Consider the following 13017-nt stretch of genomic DNA (forward strand, 5'->3'; position numbering starts at 1 on the left):
GGCTTCATCAGCCAGTGTAGTGGGATAGGGAAGGGATGACTGTTGGTACCCTTAGGATTGACCATGCCAGCCATTGCTGTACCCAGCTTCTTACCATCATTCTTCAAGCACAAGTCCCAAATCTGAGCTCGATAACTAAGCCTCATGTAAAAACAGAGGGGATGGTTAGGTACTAAAATCCAAGATTCACAGCAGAGGGTGTGCCAGGCAGGAACACACCTCCACCAGCCCACTGATGAGAGGGGGAGAGGGATGCCTATCTCCCAGACTTAGTTGCCTCCTTGTAGTTCTGAGTGTGCCCACATCTGTGCCTTGGATTCCCTGTGAAACTCCATACCAGAGCCAGACCATTTCTGTGAGCACTGGCGTCCAGCACATTTCATGCCTCTGAAATGTGGTCAGCACTAGTGCTACCATTCTGTCATGCCAGAGCTGAGCAATTAGAGCTTGAGGAAAAGATCTGGGTTCAGTGCCCTCCAATGTGACCTACTGGGCACTCTCAGCTTCTTCCCCTGACTCTGGACCTCATTATAGTGGAGAATGTGTAGAGGCAGAGGAAGAGTGTGTGGGAGCAGCTTCTGTCACCCAAAGATTAGAGCAGTCCACGTGGAGGAGAAGAGCTTGTTCCTTGCCCAAGGTTACATCTGCTTTTACCCAGTTACTGTTTGGTGTGAAACATAATAGTTAAATCCAAGATAAGAGTCTCACATATAGAAGTAAAATAAGTAGTAACTCAAAGGCCAGGGACTGAAACACATCTATGGTCTTGACACTGTGAATTCAGTGCATTTCCCACTAGGAGACCTTCCCTTTGAAATGGGTCATTTTTAAGGGTTTTATCTGAAGAAAAGTGTGAAATGCTAAAGCAAGACTTCATCACTTCTTTGCAGCTTCATTTTCTTACATCTGTCAGTGCATGTGGCTTTCTTTCCTAGATTGTTTGTGGTGTGCAAAATCAATCTTGCAGGAACAACCCCATATTAAATAGAAAAATAAAAGCAGTATTAATGTTTCCTGGAAATATACTGCTTATGCTGTAAAATATTGGAGCTAGAGATGTAGCTGCAAGTTAAATATCTCAAGATAAATTAACCCAAATATCTTACAAATACAGGTATTTTCAGTGGCCGGTATTACAATTGAATTCTCTCCACTTTTCCAGCTGCTTCTAATGATTTTTCTGGGTATTTTTGTATGCAATCAGGCCCAAATTCTGCCCCTGGGGTCTCTAAATAAAGCTCTCTACAGAGACAGCATACCACCTATTCCTCTAGTAGCTGCACCAAAGTGGTAAACATGTTTGCATATTCTGGTCTCTTTGCTGTATAACAAGGTGCTTATGAAGGCAAGAAAGCTCAGCAAATTTAAGTGCTTTGCATTTTGAGGACAAGCTGTCTCTGTCAGCACTGTTTTATTTACAGCTCTGTTTCACTGAATATATGTAAAACCTGCTTCAAGACTGATATACCTATAAAGAGGTCATGTTTATGGAGTCAGAAATAGGTAAGCTCTTTGGCAGCTATATACTTTAGCACCCATGAAGCGATGGTGAGGTTGCAAATAGGAAAGACGTACACAAAAAACTCCAAAATTTTAATAAGCCTCTATGCATTCTGAGTTTTGGGAATCTGGTTCTGCTGCTGAGCTGTCAGTATTCTTGTCCCAGATACTGCTTGAACTTTTTCCTTTTTACCTTAACCTAGTATTTTGATGGCAAATGGGCAACAAAAGGCACACAAGAAAGTCTGAGCTTTATTCTTACAGAAGGAAAAACATTAAATGCTAAAGTGCAAGGAAAATTTTAAGATTTTGTGGCCAGAAGACTATATAACAAAGTATCCAAGCCTCTGTAATGGCTAGAAATAGAAGACTGGGGTACCATACTCCATCCAGGAGTGCATGTGGGGTTATTGTGTGATCTTGTGTAAGAAGGGTATATACATATGTACATATTTGACATGGCATTTTTGTGCTTGGATACTGTCCTGGTAAGCCTGATGTACCTAATCTGTTCTATCTGTAAAAGCTGTGAATGCAGTGTTCGATACAGTCACTGTACTGTGTCATCCTTGCACTATGGCTGAGGCACTGCAGAGGGTAGAGTTAAAGGTGGGGCTTTTCTGCACCCAAAATGTAGGCGTGGCGGCTGCCCTGCACCAGTGGGATAAACACGCAGCAGTGCCAGCTGGAGGCGGACTGACCCTTGCACAAGCAGCTTTCTCCGTCTCCTCAATCCCGCCCCGTAATCTGTAATTGCATCACATGCAAGGGGAGAAATTTGCCCTGTAGACATTCGTAGGAGGTTTCCCAGTGGATTCCCATGCTGCGGCAGGACAGCGTTGGCTTCCTGAGCTGCGGTCGCAGATGAGTCTGCAGGAGCATCATCGCCCTCCCTGCCTCTGCCTGGGCTGTGCCGGCCCGCGGTGCCCGCACGCCTCGTCACAGCTCCCTTCTCCTCCCTCCGTGTCAGCTGAGCTCGGTGACTGTCGCGATGCTGTCAGGGCAGGAGGAGACGACAAGGCACCATAAGGCAGGATGCTGCCTGCAGCGCACTCTTAGCTCGGGATCACTGCCCATCGGGCAATAAAATACAGGGACAGCACTAGACACTACAGGATTTCACTCCTGCTTCTCAGATACCCATTCCCGGCAAGGAGCAATCCTGGAAAATGTGACGGTACTTTGTTGGCCATCCTTGTGCTGTCCCTCCCATCGCACAGCGCAGCTCCGCTGCCGTGGCGTGGGCGTGCTGCTGCTCGGAGCCCGCTGCCAGGCGGGGGAGGCCGGAGCGAGGGGCTTCCCAGCATCGCATCCCGGGCTGGCTCCGCTGCCGACAGGCTCTGTGTGCGCTGCTACACTGATGGCTGCAGCACGGAGGAATACGTAGGAATTAATTCCGAAGGAGATACCGCCGAAGCTGGTGACTCAATCTGTAGCATCCTTTGCAGGAAAGGGTTAGTAAGACAGCAGGAAAGTCTCCGATCGGAGCTAAACACGTGTTATGGCCAGTTAGGAAAAAGCAGTGTGGTTTTGAGAAATGTCAGTCTCTTTCATGGCTAATGCTGAATTAGTGGGCTGTTCTGGGGCTTTTGCAATCACATTGTCAGTAACAAATATAGTCAACAGGCGTCCTTAGGGAGCTCTCAGCCTGGAGAATGGCGTTAGGAGAATGAGAGGTCATGTTCAGCTCCTGCTCACATTGCTGCTAGACAAGGAGTTTCACCTTTTTGTTAAAAAAATTTGTAAGACAGAAGTCACACTTACACAGGAGAATATGTTGCAATTGATATTTTATGGATAGATGCCAGGTTATTTTACTTAGAGATGTCTACCGAATGTGAGAAAATGTTTTTTAAAGTCTCCTAATAGCATTGCTGTCAAGCACTGCTACACACAGAATTGGTTTGAACATCACTTACACACTTGGAACCATTACTAGCAGTGACCCCTTTAACTTAGAAAATGTTCTCAAAGTTCCTATAAATAGCTACAGCCTAATTTTAAACATAAGTAGTCTCCTGTGCTAAGTGTTAAGCTTGTGTGTAGCTGTTATTAGAACTGGTGCCAGAAAGGTTACTTTGTGCTTTGCAGACACAGTTCCTCGTCTCAGGTGCAGCTCAGTCTTTCCAAAAGCTCTGCTGATGGTGTGGTTGTATTTTCAGGCTCCGGTGCCTCTTATCAGCAGCGCCAAGTTCTGCAGCTCTTGGTGCTCCAAGCCAGGCAGGTCAGGGAGAGGCAAATGTTAAGTCTTCCTACCTTGAAATGCTTTCGATAGCGAGATCTGATTATGATGTGATCTACTTACCCAGAGATGAGCCTTGGCTGCGGTTCCTGCTCTCTGTGCTGCAGCCAGGACTTGCTTTGGGAAAGCTGCTGGTGCCTTGCAAGCACAGGAATGTTTTGGGGACCTGAACTCCAGAGGTATGACATCCATGTGACATGTTTACCTGCTCAGGTCTTGTTTGGAAAAGTAGTTTTGGGTGTAGTATGGTACTGAGAGATTATTTGGAATGTACTTTAGTCTTGTAGATGGGAATGTTTTGTTTATCAGGAAAACTCTGTTGCAGCTTTGGACATCATGATTATTTTGCTTCCCTGAGGAGAGGGTCACTGACATCTACATCTGTAGACGTGATATAAATACCCTGTGAAACCAAGTAGCTTTGCTGCTCTCCCTCCCCTTACAAATTTGTACACAGCTCTGATCTGGTTACAGCTGTGATGATGTGGGTCTGGTTATCTGGGGTGTTGTAGTGGGTACAGAACTGGTTAGAGGTGGTAGAGCTGGGTCCCCAGAATTCCCCCTTGAAGAGCTAAGCTTTGCATCTGAGCAGTTTGAAATTGGGCTGAGAAATATTCTGGGCTGGGCTGATTCAGAGGCACAGAGAAATGGGGGCTGGTCTTGAACCTGATGAGGTAGGGAAGTATTGGGTTAAACCCAAACATGCCTTAGGGCCAGTTGCTAAGTGTTGCCAGATGATAAGCATGGTTGCTGGCTGTCTCAGCCTCTTTAAGGCTGTGAAGCCAGACTCTGAAGGCCTTTTACCAGTCCCAGGTATTCTGGGGTGCAAGATGCACCCACCACCATCAGCTCTGCAAAGAATTTAAGAGAGATTGAGCACTTGAAGGTCTGTCTGCCATAGTGGGGATGACAGTAACTGCAGGTATATCTCCCCTGTGTGGAAAAGATAGCAAAAATGGTAAGTTTGCAGCTGCTGTCTGGGGATGTCTGTGCATGGTACAAGACTCAGAAATTTGCAGGTGAGAGATATTCTCCCTGATCAACTACTTAAAGGATTTTGAAAAGTTATTTCCATCCCCTCAGCTAAAGTCACCGTTCACTGTTGTGGCTCTGCAGCAAGAGACTGGGGTATGGCTTAGGACATTTGCCGTTTGAGTGACAGACTTGAAAAAAAATTCTAACTTTGGGGTGTTGGGGTTTTTTTCCAGAGGGTAAGACTTTCTTAGTACATGTAGCTACTACTGACTTTAGCAAAACAAGAGCAGTTTTTCATGTATATACCATAGCTTGGGAAATAAAAACTGTGATGCATAGAAAATCAGTCATCAGACAGATGACTTAGTAACTGAGAAATACTTGAGAGCCACATGTGATTTTGGATTATTTTGAGGTTATTAGAACTGCCTCACTATGCTTCTACACTACAGTAAACATGCATGTGTGTATACATACATATATGAATAAGCTGTTAGCCTATGCACATTTTTATCTATATACATGTGTGTGAATGTCATCTCAGGAACCAGAACAGAAGCAGGAAGCAGTGTTTCTGTATGGTTTAAAGCATGAGAAATATCCAGTTACAATTGTGTGTTTCTCATCACTGTGCTCTTGAAGGAGCTACGTGAATAGCCTCAATTCATCTATTGATGGCTGCAAGAAAACAAACAGGTTGTCACAGCAAGTGTTCCTATCTGAGTCCTAAAATGGCTTCTGTAGCGTGAGGGTTCTGTGTCCAAATGTTTTTTCTGCTCTTGTTGAAGTGTCAGTTCTGAAGAAATACTGAAAATCTGGAACAAATCCAGTGCTTGTCCTCAGGGATGTTTGAAAATCCATGCAACTTCTGAAATTCACCCAGAACAGACAAAGGAAGGATGCTTGTGATTCACTGTTATTTTGAAAACAATCTGAGTTATAATTTCCATCATGTTTTTACTCTTCCCTTTTCCTTTCCAGGCAGTGAAGCTGATTTTAGCTCTTCAAGCAGCACGGGCAGTATTTCAGCACCTGAAGTCCATATGTCTGCTGCTGGAAGCAAAAGATCTTCTTTTTCTCGCAAGTAAGCAAAGCAATTTTTCCTGAATATTGCCAGTACGAAGATAGACTTCTGTGTAAGGTCTTGCATTTTAAAACAGTCAGGGTAGGACTAGGCTCTTGGGTAGCACACTGATGAGAACTGTGAAATAGGAAAGAAAAGAGAATTCTGATTTCGTGCACAAAAATTGTTCATATCCCAAATCAGCCGACTGTTGGGGGTTTTTTGTTTATTCATAACAAGTATGGGAGATACAATTAGGTAAGGCAGAAAAGGCATTGGCTGGAGTGGAGGAGAGAGCAACTGGGTGTATGTTAGTTAACATCAATACTTGTAGCCAGTTAACCTAAACCTTTTGGTCTTATCACTTTGTTTTATTGCTGCCATAAATTATCAGCTTGGCATACACCCTTCCAGATCATGATCTCTTTTTTTGCAGGAAGAAGTAGGCAATATTGCCTTTGATGTTTTTTGTTGGGTTGTTGTTTTGTTTTTTTTCTGAAATACTCTTGCCCAACCTTTAGATAACTACAACTATATGCATTTTTTTAAAAAATCATGTTTCTAAGTGAACCTTTCATGAAGGACTTCTGTAAGATTTCTCCCTGTCGTGTGTGAATTGCAAATTCAGACAGCTTGCTAACACAGGGGCATTAGGATTGAGCAGCACACATTGTGTTCTGCCCACGCAATCCCTGCTGGTTACATTTTGTGGAGTAGGAGGAAAGAGTTCAAATTGACAGGACTGGTTTCCTGCCCTTTGTGAAAGAGCTGGCAGGCAGGCTGGGACCAGCAGCAGGATACCCGTGTGCTTGAGTCCCACAGACGTCTTCAAGGTTGCAATGTGCCCCAGCACATAGAGATTGTCAGGATGATGCTTAATGAGTGGTTTCCAATCTGTATCATGAGACTGCTAGAAAAATAAACATTACTTAAGCTCTCTCTAGATTACATCTAACAAGTTACTGCCTGTGGGAAAAAAACGGTACTAAGTACAATCTGAAGCCCTAAAATCTCCTTACTCTCAGTAAGATTAATCACCTTACTTTCAGTGAGATTATATATAATTTCATATACTACTGTGCATTTTAATATAACTTTAAATTAGAGCATACTGACCTACTTCATAGGACAGAAGTCCTCTGTAATAAGGTTCCTTCAATGCATTGCTGTGTTAAGCAGTTTGTGCAAATTCTGCTGCACACTAGAGCTGATGATACACTGTATAAAGTAGAAAGAGATATCTCCTTTGCAATATGTTGTTTTTTAACTGTTTGACTTAACTCACTATGAAACATTTCAGTGTTGTCACAAACCACAGTCCTGCACTTCATAGTAAAATAATTATAAAATCACCCAAACCACAGCAGTGTGATGAAGGTTCACAGCAGCCACTCAACCATCTGTTCCTTATAAACTGTTCCATTTGCAGAGAAGGAAGCAAACCAAGTGAAACAATTTAAAGAAGAGATATTGCTTCATAGTTCTGTGGTATTTAAATTTTTATGTTCAAGTCTTCTCTTTTGCTGAATGTATTTGACTTTTTCCAGGTTTTTGGGGTTTTGTTGGGGCTTTTTTTAACCTGCCCTTTAATTACCATTTAGAGGAACAACTTCCATGGCGAATGAAGGAAGCACTGTAGTAGTGCAGGATGACAAATCAAGTAAGCAGGAGAGTAATGCATCCCGGGAAGCTGTCCTCAGAGTGCTCCAGCCCTTGGGCAGCTGTCAGGCAGTGAGGATACCAATTCAGTTCAAGCACACACGGTTGACAGATTATTTAATAAAGAGTGGGAAAAGGAAGGTAGATATGTATGAGAAAAACTGGGTGAAAGAAAGAAAAGGCTGTGCTTCCTATTGTCTATTTTAATACTATTTCAGCCTGCTCTCTGTGGGGTTCAAACTTTATCTAAGCAAATGAATAGCTGACCATGACAGATGAAGCACCCAGTATGCCAAAGGCAGAAAAGAACAGTGGCCCAAACAAAATCTGTTTTCACTGCACGCTGTGATCCCTCGGGCTGCTTGCCGAGGAGCATGAAAGCAGCCTTACAGCAATCCTCCGCTTGCAGGCACCACTCCACAGGCCTGGCCAGGGAAAGCTGAAGTGTGGTTCTTTTGGCATTAGTCCAGACCACAGGCCTCTCATTACTTAAAGGAGATTCAGGGAACATGGACGATCTGACAGAGTCACTGGGAACTGTGCTGTCCACAGAGAAAAGTGAAAATGGCTGAGGTCTCCCTAGATCACGTAATTCAGACTGAGAACCCCCCAAGTCAGTGAAAGAACATGCAGTGTCTGATAACATCAGGACTTTACTTCCTTCCAGCCACTCACTTAATTCTCTGGTTTAGTGTTTAGAGAACTTTGTGTGTAAAATGAGACGTATAATGGGTTGTGTGATGAGGATAATGCTTTCACCATTTCGATTCTCTTCCAGTCGTGGCCCTCATGGTCGGAATAACGGATCCTTATCCTACAAGTCTGGAACCAGCCCACCTGCTTCCCATGGAAAGGACCCTTCGTCAACACTGTGCAAAACCCATCTGAATCCTGCTAACATCCATCAGAGTTACAGGGCTTCTTCAGCCAGCAGCAGCAACTCAGGCTCATACAAAGGAAGCGACAGCAGCCCAGTGATGAGGTAAGTCTGTATTTCAGCCTCCTGGTGTTCATGGCACCGACTTACCCTCTCTGCACTGTAGTGTGGGATCAGCTGTAGGAATTGCTGCCCAGGGCACCTTGTTCCTCAGCATAGGTGCGACTCCTCTTATTGCTGGCTTGGGAGTCAACAGGCTGCTTCATACCATGTAAAAGCTTTATTATTTCAGCACTGTAAAATTCAAGTTTACTGTAAGTCAAAGCCCTTTGCAGTTGGTTTTCGCTCCAAGGCAGGCTACTTCATGCATTTTTGTGTCATCAGTTCTCATGAGAATTTACTGGTTCTTTTGCTCTAGGGTTCTTTCACTTTGAAGAGAGTTGGGTGGGGTAGTACAGGAAATATGATACGCTCGGGTGAAAATTCAGCCTGCCTCCCTAAGGATTGCAGTTTCCTGTACAGGAAAGAGCACAGATACCTGCCAGAGCACGTGACACATATTGCAGAGAAGAAATTGCCATCATGCTGCTGCTGTTTCCCTCAATCTCTCTCAGACAACTTAACAGCCAAGCACATCAGATGCACACCTAAAGCTAGATGGGATGAGTGTAGGTTTCAGGGTGCTCAGCTTTTTAACTGCTGTGCAGAGCGGAACTCCTTGTGTTGCCTCTCCTGGCTGTGTCTGCAGCTGGGTGCCCTTGCCAGGGGCCAGGTTGCCTGCTCTTGGGCACACCACCCATTTTGGGTTAAGGGATGGCTAGGTATTTTAAAGTCTTCCTTGATGTAATGACACTGAAGCCAAGTACATATATAGTACATTTTGCACTATAGCCTCAAATCAGCTATTCATTCAAGTAATTTGATTTACCAGAGGAATCACTTGTGTGGACACTGAGAAGCCCCAAATGAGTCAAGCTTTGCTTTATCAGTCAATTGGATGTTTTTCTTTCTGCCAGGACTTAAGAACTGGAGGAGTGATGTTATGTGATGGTTTGTTTGGGTTTTTTTTCAGGCGATCAGGGAGATACAATTCTTGTAGTGACAATCACAGCATTAAACCACAAAATCCAGAGCAGTATTTGACTCCTCTGCAGCAGAAAGAAGTGGCAGTACGGCATTTGAAAACCAAGCTGAAGGAATCTGAGAGCAAACTTAAAGAAAGGTAAACTTCACTTCAGAAATCAGTGTCAGAAAGATTTATTTGGGAACATTTGGGGGTGGGAATCCTGAATGTTTTTACTCATTTCTTGACCACATAAAGTTTTCATTAAGAAATTTGAAATATCATCAGTATGATTAGGTTGTTTTCAGGTATTTCAAGTTTCATACCAGCAGTTTAGTTATAAATATAGCTGTCTCGTTTCCCCTTTTGGAATTTCACAATTGAATATTTTTAAAGGATAACTTTTTACGAGTCTGATTTATACATAGAACAGTTTCTACCTGCCAGTATATATTACCTTAGTGTACTGTTCTGCCTCTCTCAGTGAAATATGACTGCAAATGTTTCCCTTCTCCCCAGTGAAAGAAAAGCTCACACCCATACCAGGGTGCCCACTTGTGTTTTTGTCACTTATTTACTGAATTTTTAATAATAACCTTTTGTATGGATGTTGACAAAGAAGTGACAATGTGCATTACAGAGCAACAGATGTTGTCTCCTTTACTAAAACTGCACTCTGAGAACTGGCTCTCCAGCACAGACAATCCAAGGGGATACAAAGGGCTGTTTGAATGGAGGCCCAAGACAGAGTCCCCAGGACCCCGTGGTCCACCTCAGCATCTATAAGGGCTGCAACTCAGATAGGGGCCTCCACACCCTACTTATTTGCAGCAGGCTCTGGCTCCATGCTGGGAAAAGCAAGCCAGGTTCTTGCAGCCCTGACCCACCTGGCTGTCTGAGGCCAGCATTGGCTCTGGCTGTACCTGAAAAGCTGCTGGCAGGCATGGTGGGTGAGTCCAGGCAGCTGTTTCCCATTTCCTCTAGGGTGAGGCAGTAGGTGATAGGTTAAGCACTGCACTGTTTATACCTGACCTAGAGGTCACCACCTGTGCCTCAAAATGTCTGAGATGCGGCACAGCCCACGAGGCTGTTGGTTGTGTCGCGAGGCTGGTGACACCCATTAGCGATCAGCCAGCATGTCTTGGCTCTCTCAGAGGTGGCCACAAATAGCACCTGGAGGAATTTCCTTCTTTTTCGGAGCATCTCTGCAGCATAGCCATGCCCATGTGATGAAGCCTCGTGATGACTTCAACTGATCAGTCAGCAGAAGTGTTACAACATTTTTATTTTGCTACAGGGAAACAGAAATAGAAGAGCTTAAAGCTCAGCTGGGACGGATGAGGGAAGACTGGATTGAGGAAGAGTGCAATCGTGTGGAGGCAGAGCTTGCCTTAAAGGAAGCAAGAAGTGAAATTAAACAACTCAAGCAGGTTATTGAAACCATGAAAGACAGCTTGGCTGAGAAAGACAAAAAAATTCAGAAATACTTCATAGACATAAACATTCAAAACAAGAAACTGGAATCTTTGCTGCAGAGCATGGAGATTGCTCAGAACCACTCTGTGAGGGATGAGCAGTGCCTGGAATACACGTCCGACTCAGAGGAGAAGCCGTTAGCATTGTGTGCCACCGTGCCAGACAGCCTCATCACACAGGAACAAGCTCTGGGGGAGGTGGCAGACAGTGAGGTGCTTCTTAGTGAGGACAGAGCTAACGGGACTGACTCATCTGCAGGGAGTTTGACCACCACAGCCTCCGAGTTGAGTGATCCAGCTCCCTTCAGTGCTGCTGTAACTAAAGAAATGCTTGAAATCGTTCTGGATGGAAAACTAACTTATTGCCAGGAGGAAGAGAAAAGTAACAACATGATGGTGGAGCAGGCTATCCAGACTGACGTGGTGCCATATAGCCTAGATGTGGAGCAGCTCATTCAAAATATCTTCAGAGCTCAAGATACCTGTCCTCTAAGCCCACCTTCTTCACTGAAGGAATTGGGTGAATTTTCTCTTGAAAGCTTCAGTGATTCTGGTATCATAGTGGACTTAACTCCAAGTGATCCCAATTCTGCCATCCTTTTGTCTCCTATGGAGTCTCCATGCAGAAAGGTGGAGCACGGAGTTAATGAAAATCGTTTCATGAAAGAACTTGATTTTACAGAACCTCATGATGATGAATGCTTTGAGTATGTCAATACAGGAATAAAGAGGAGATACTGGAGCAGCAGTCTCCTTGGAGATCTTCTGGCTGTAGCAGCCCCTGTTGTACCAACTATTTTGTGGGCTTTGAGTACTCAGAGAGGAGGAACAGATCCTATTTACAATATTGGAGCATTGCTTCGTGGTTGCTGCCTGGTGGCCCTGCACTCTTTACGCCGAACACCCTTCAATATCAAAACCTAAAGAATACTCTGTCCCTGGGCACCAACTGGCTGTAGCAGAGAGAAAGAGGGATGAAATAGATTATAAAAAGTTACTGTATATTCTGGCAGAGTCCATCATTTTGCTTTTGACTATTTGATTTGCACTATAAATCACTTTGAAAACATGTTCCTTGTTTTAAAACAAAAAAGCTGAAGGTGTTTTTAACAGATGTTTTTAACAGTACTGCTGCTTACAGAAATACTCCTCCTGCCCCCAGGCACAGATCCCTCCCCTGTGCTGGTGTCTTTCTTGTGCCAGTGCATCTGCACAGTGAACATGACCAGGGAAATCAGGAACTACAGCTAGTGCTCTTTTATGTCCGATTGCCAAGTTAGCATTAAGCTCAGTCACTTTCCCGGGATGGTTCACCAGCGAATGCACAAAGCACTTTGCACTGACTCAAGGGTGGTGTGAGATGTGCACGGGGACAAATGGCCGGAAAATGGTGGGGTATTTCTCTAGACAGCACTAACCTGAAACATCTGTGAAACTACAGTGTTAAGTAACTGAAATGAAGACTCACTCCCCTTAAGGTATCACTCCTGTGCTCCAGAAAGCATGCTAGCGCTTTCCATTTGTTGTCCCAAGTGTCAATTCCGTTTAGAGGTAAAACCCGTATTCCCCAGGCAGCTTCCAGCACATCGTTTGTGCCTGTCTTGTGTAGTGCTCTTCTCAATCGTGCAATTGCTTGAGCATTTCACTTGGTCTTGTGCGTATACAGGGACTGTAACCAAAAATGTACACTGTTGGGAGTCTTCACACTTGTTACAATGATAAGTATAGGCGTGGATACACTTTGACTCTTAATGTTGTTTTAAAGTCTTAATGTATTGGAACCAGATAGTCTTTTGAGCCCTTTGAAATACTATGTATAAATGTATTGTGTTTTAACTTATTGTTTATTTAATTGCTTAATTGTAAATTATCTTTATAATCACAAATTCAGTAAAGCATGATAGAAATGTCAAATGTGTGAGAGTTTTACTGTAGCAAAGATATAAGAAAATAGCCGATCCCAGCTGAGCTGTCAGGTACAGCCTGAGCAGTCTGTCGGGTCCTATTACAGTGAAACAGAGTTAGACTGAGAAAACCTGAGTACAGCACCAAGAGTAAGCTCTCAGCCAGGCTCATTAAAGGCTCCAGTCGGTCTGCAGACACCACACCCTCTGCCACCTCACACTGCGTTCACAGATGTGACCTAATCTTTAACCCAATGCG

The 13017-nt window shown here is 44.1% G+C and overlaps 1 protein-coding gene across 2 annotated transcripts in view; it reads left to right on the forward strand.

Annotated features, from left to right (window-relative positions):
• SYBU (syntabulin) overlaps positions 1 to 12768 on the forward strand; it is a 40716-nt gene extending 27948 nt beyond the window's left edge. Inside the window, exons 1-5 of one of the 2 annotated variants that reach the window (XM_050305733.1) lie at positions 3809 to 3921; positions 5699 to 5801; positions 8218 to 8421; positions 9389 to 9538; positions 10677 to 12768. In XM_050305733.1, the coding sequence (XP_050161690.1) occupies positions 5761 to 5801; positions 8218 to 8421; positions 9389 to 9538; positions 10677 to 11778 (1497 nt within the window). In that variant the 5' untranslated portion in view covers positions 3809 to 3921; positions 5699 to 5760 and the 3' untranslated portion in view covers positions 11779 to 12768. Of the gene's footprint in view, positions 1 to 3808; positions 3922 to 5698; positions 5802 to 8217; positions 8422 to 9388; positions 9539 to 10676 lie in introns of those variants that run through there. The other variant, XM_050305723.1, reaches the window with a different exon arrangement.
• Positions 12769 to 13017: the final 249 nt, after the last annotated feature.

This window comes from Myiozetetes cayanensis, unplaced genomic scaffold, assembly GCF_022539395.1.
Source record: "Myiozetetes cayanensis isolate MyiCay16 unplaced genomic scaffold, myiCay2020 scf1, whole genome shotgun sequence".
In the NCBI taxonomy this organism is placed as follows: Eukaryota; Metazoa; Chordata; class Aves; order Passeriformes; family Tyrannidae; genus Myiozetetes; species Myiozetetes cayanensis.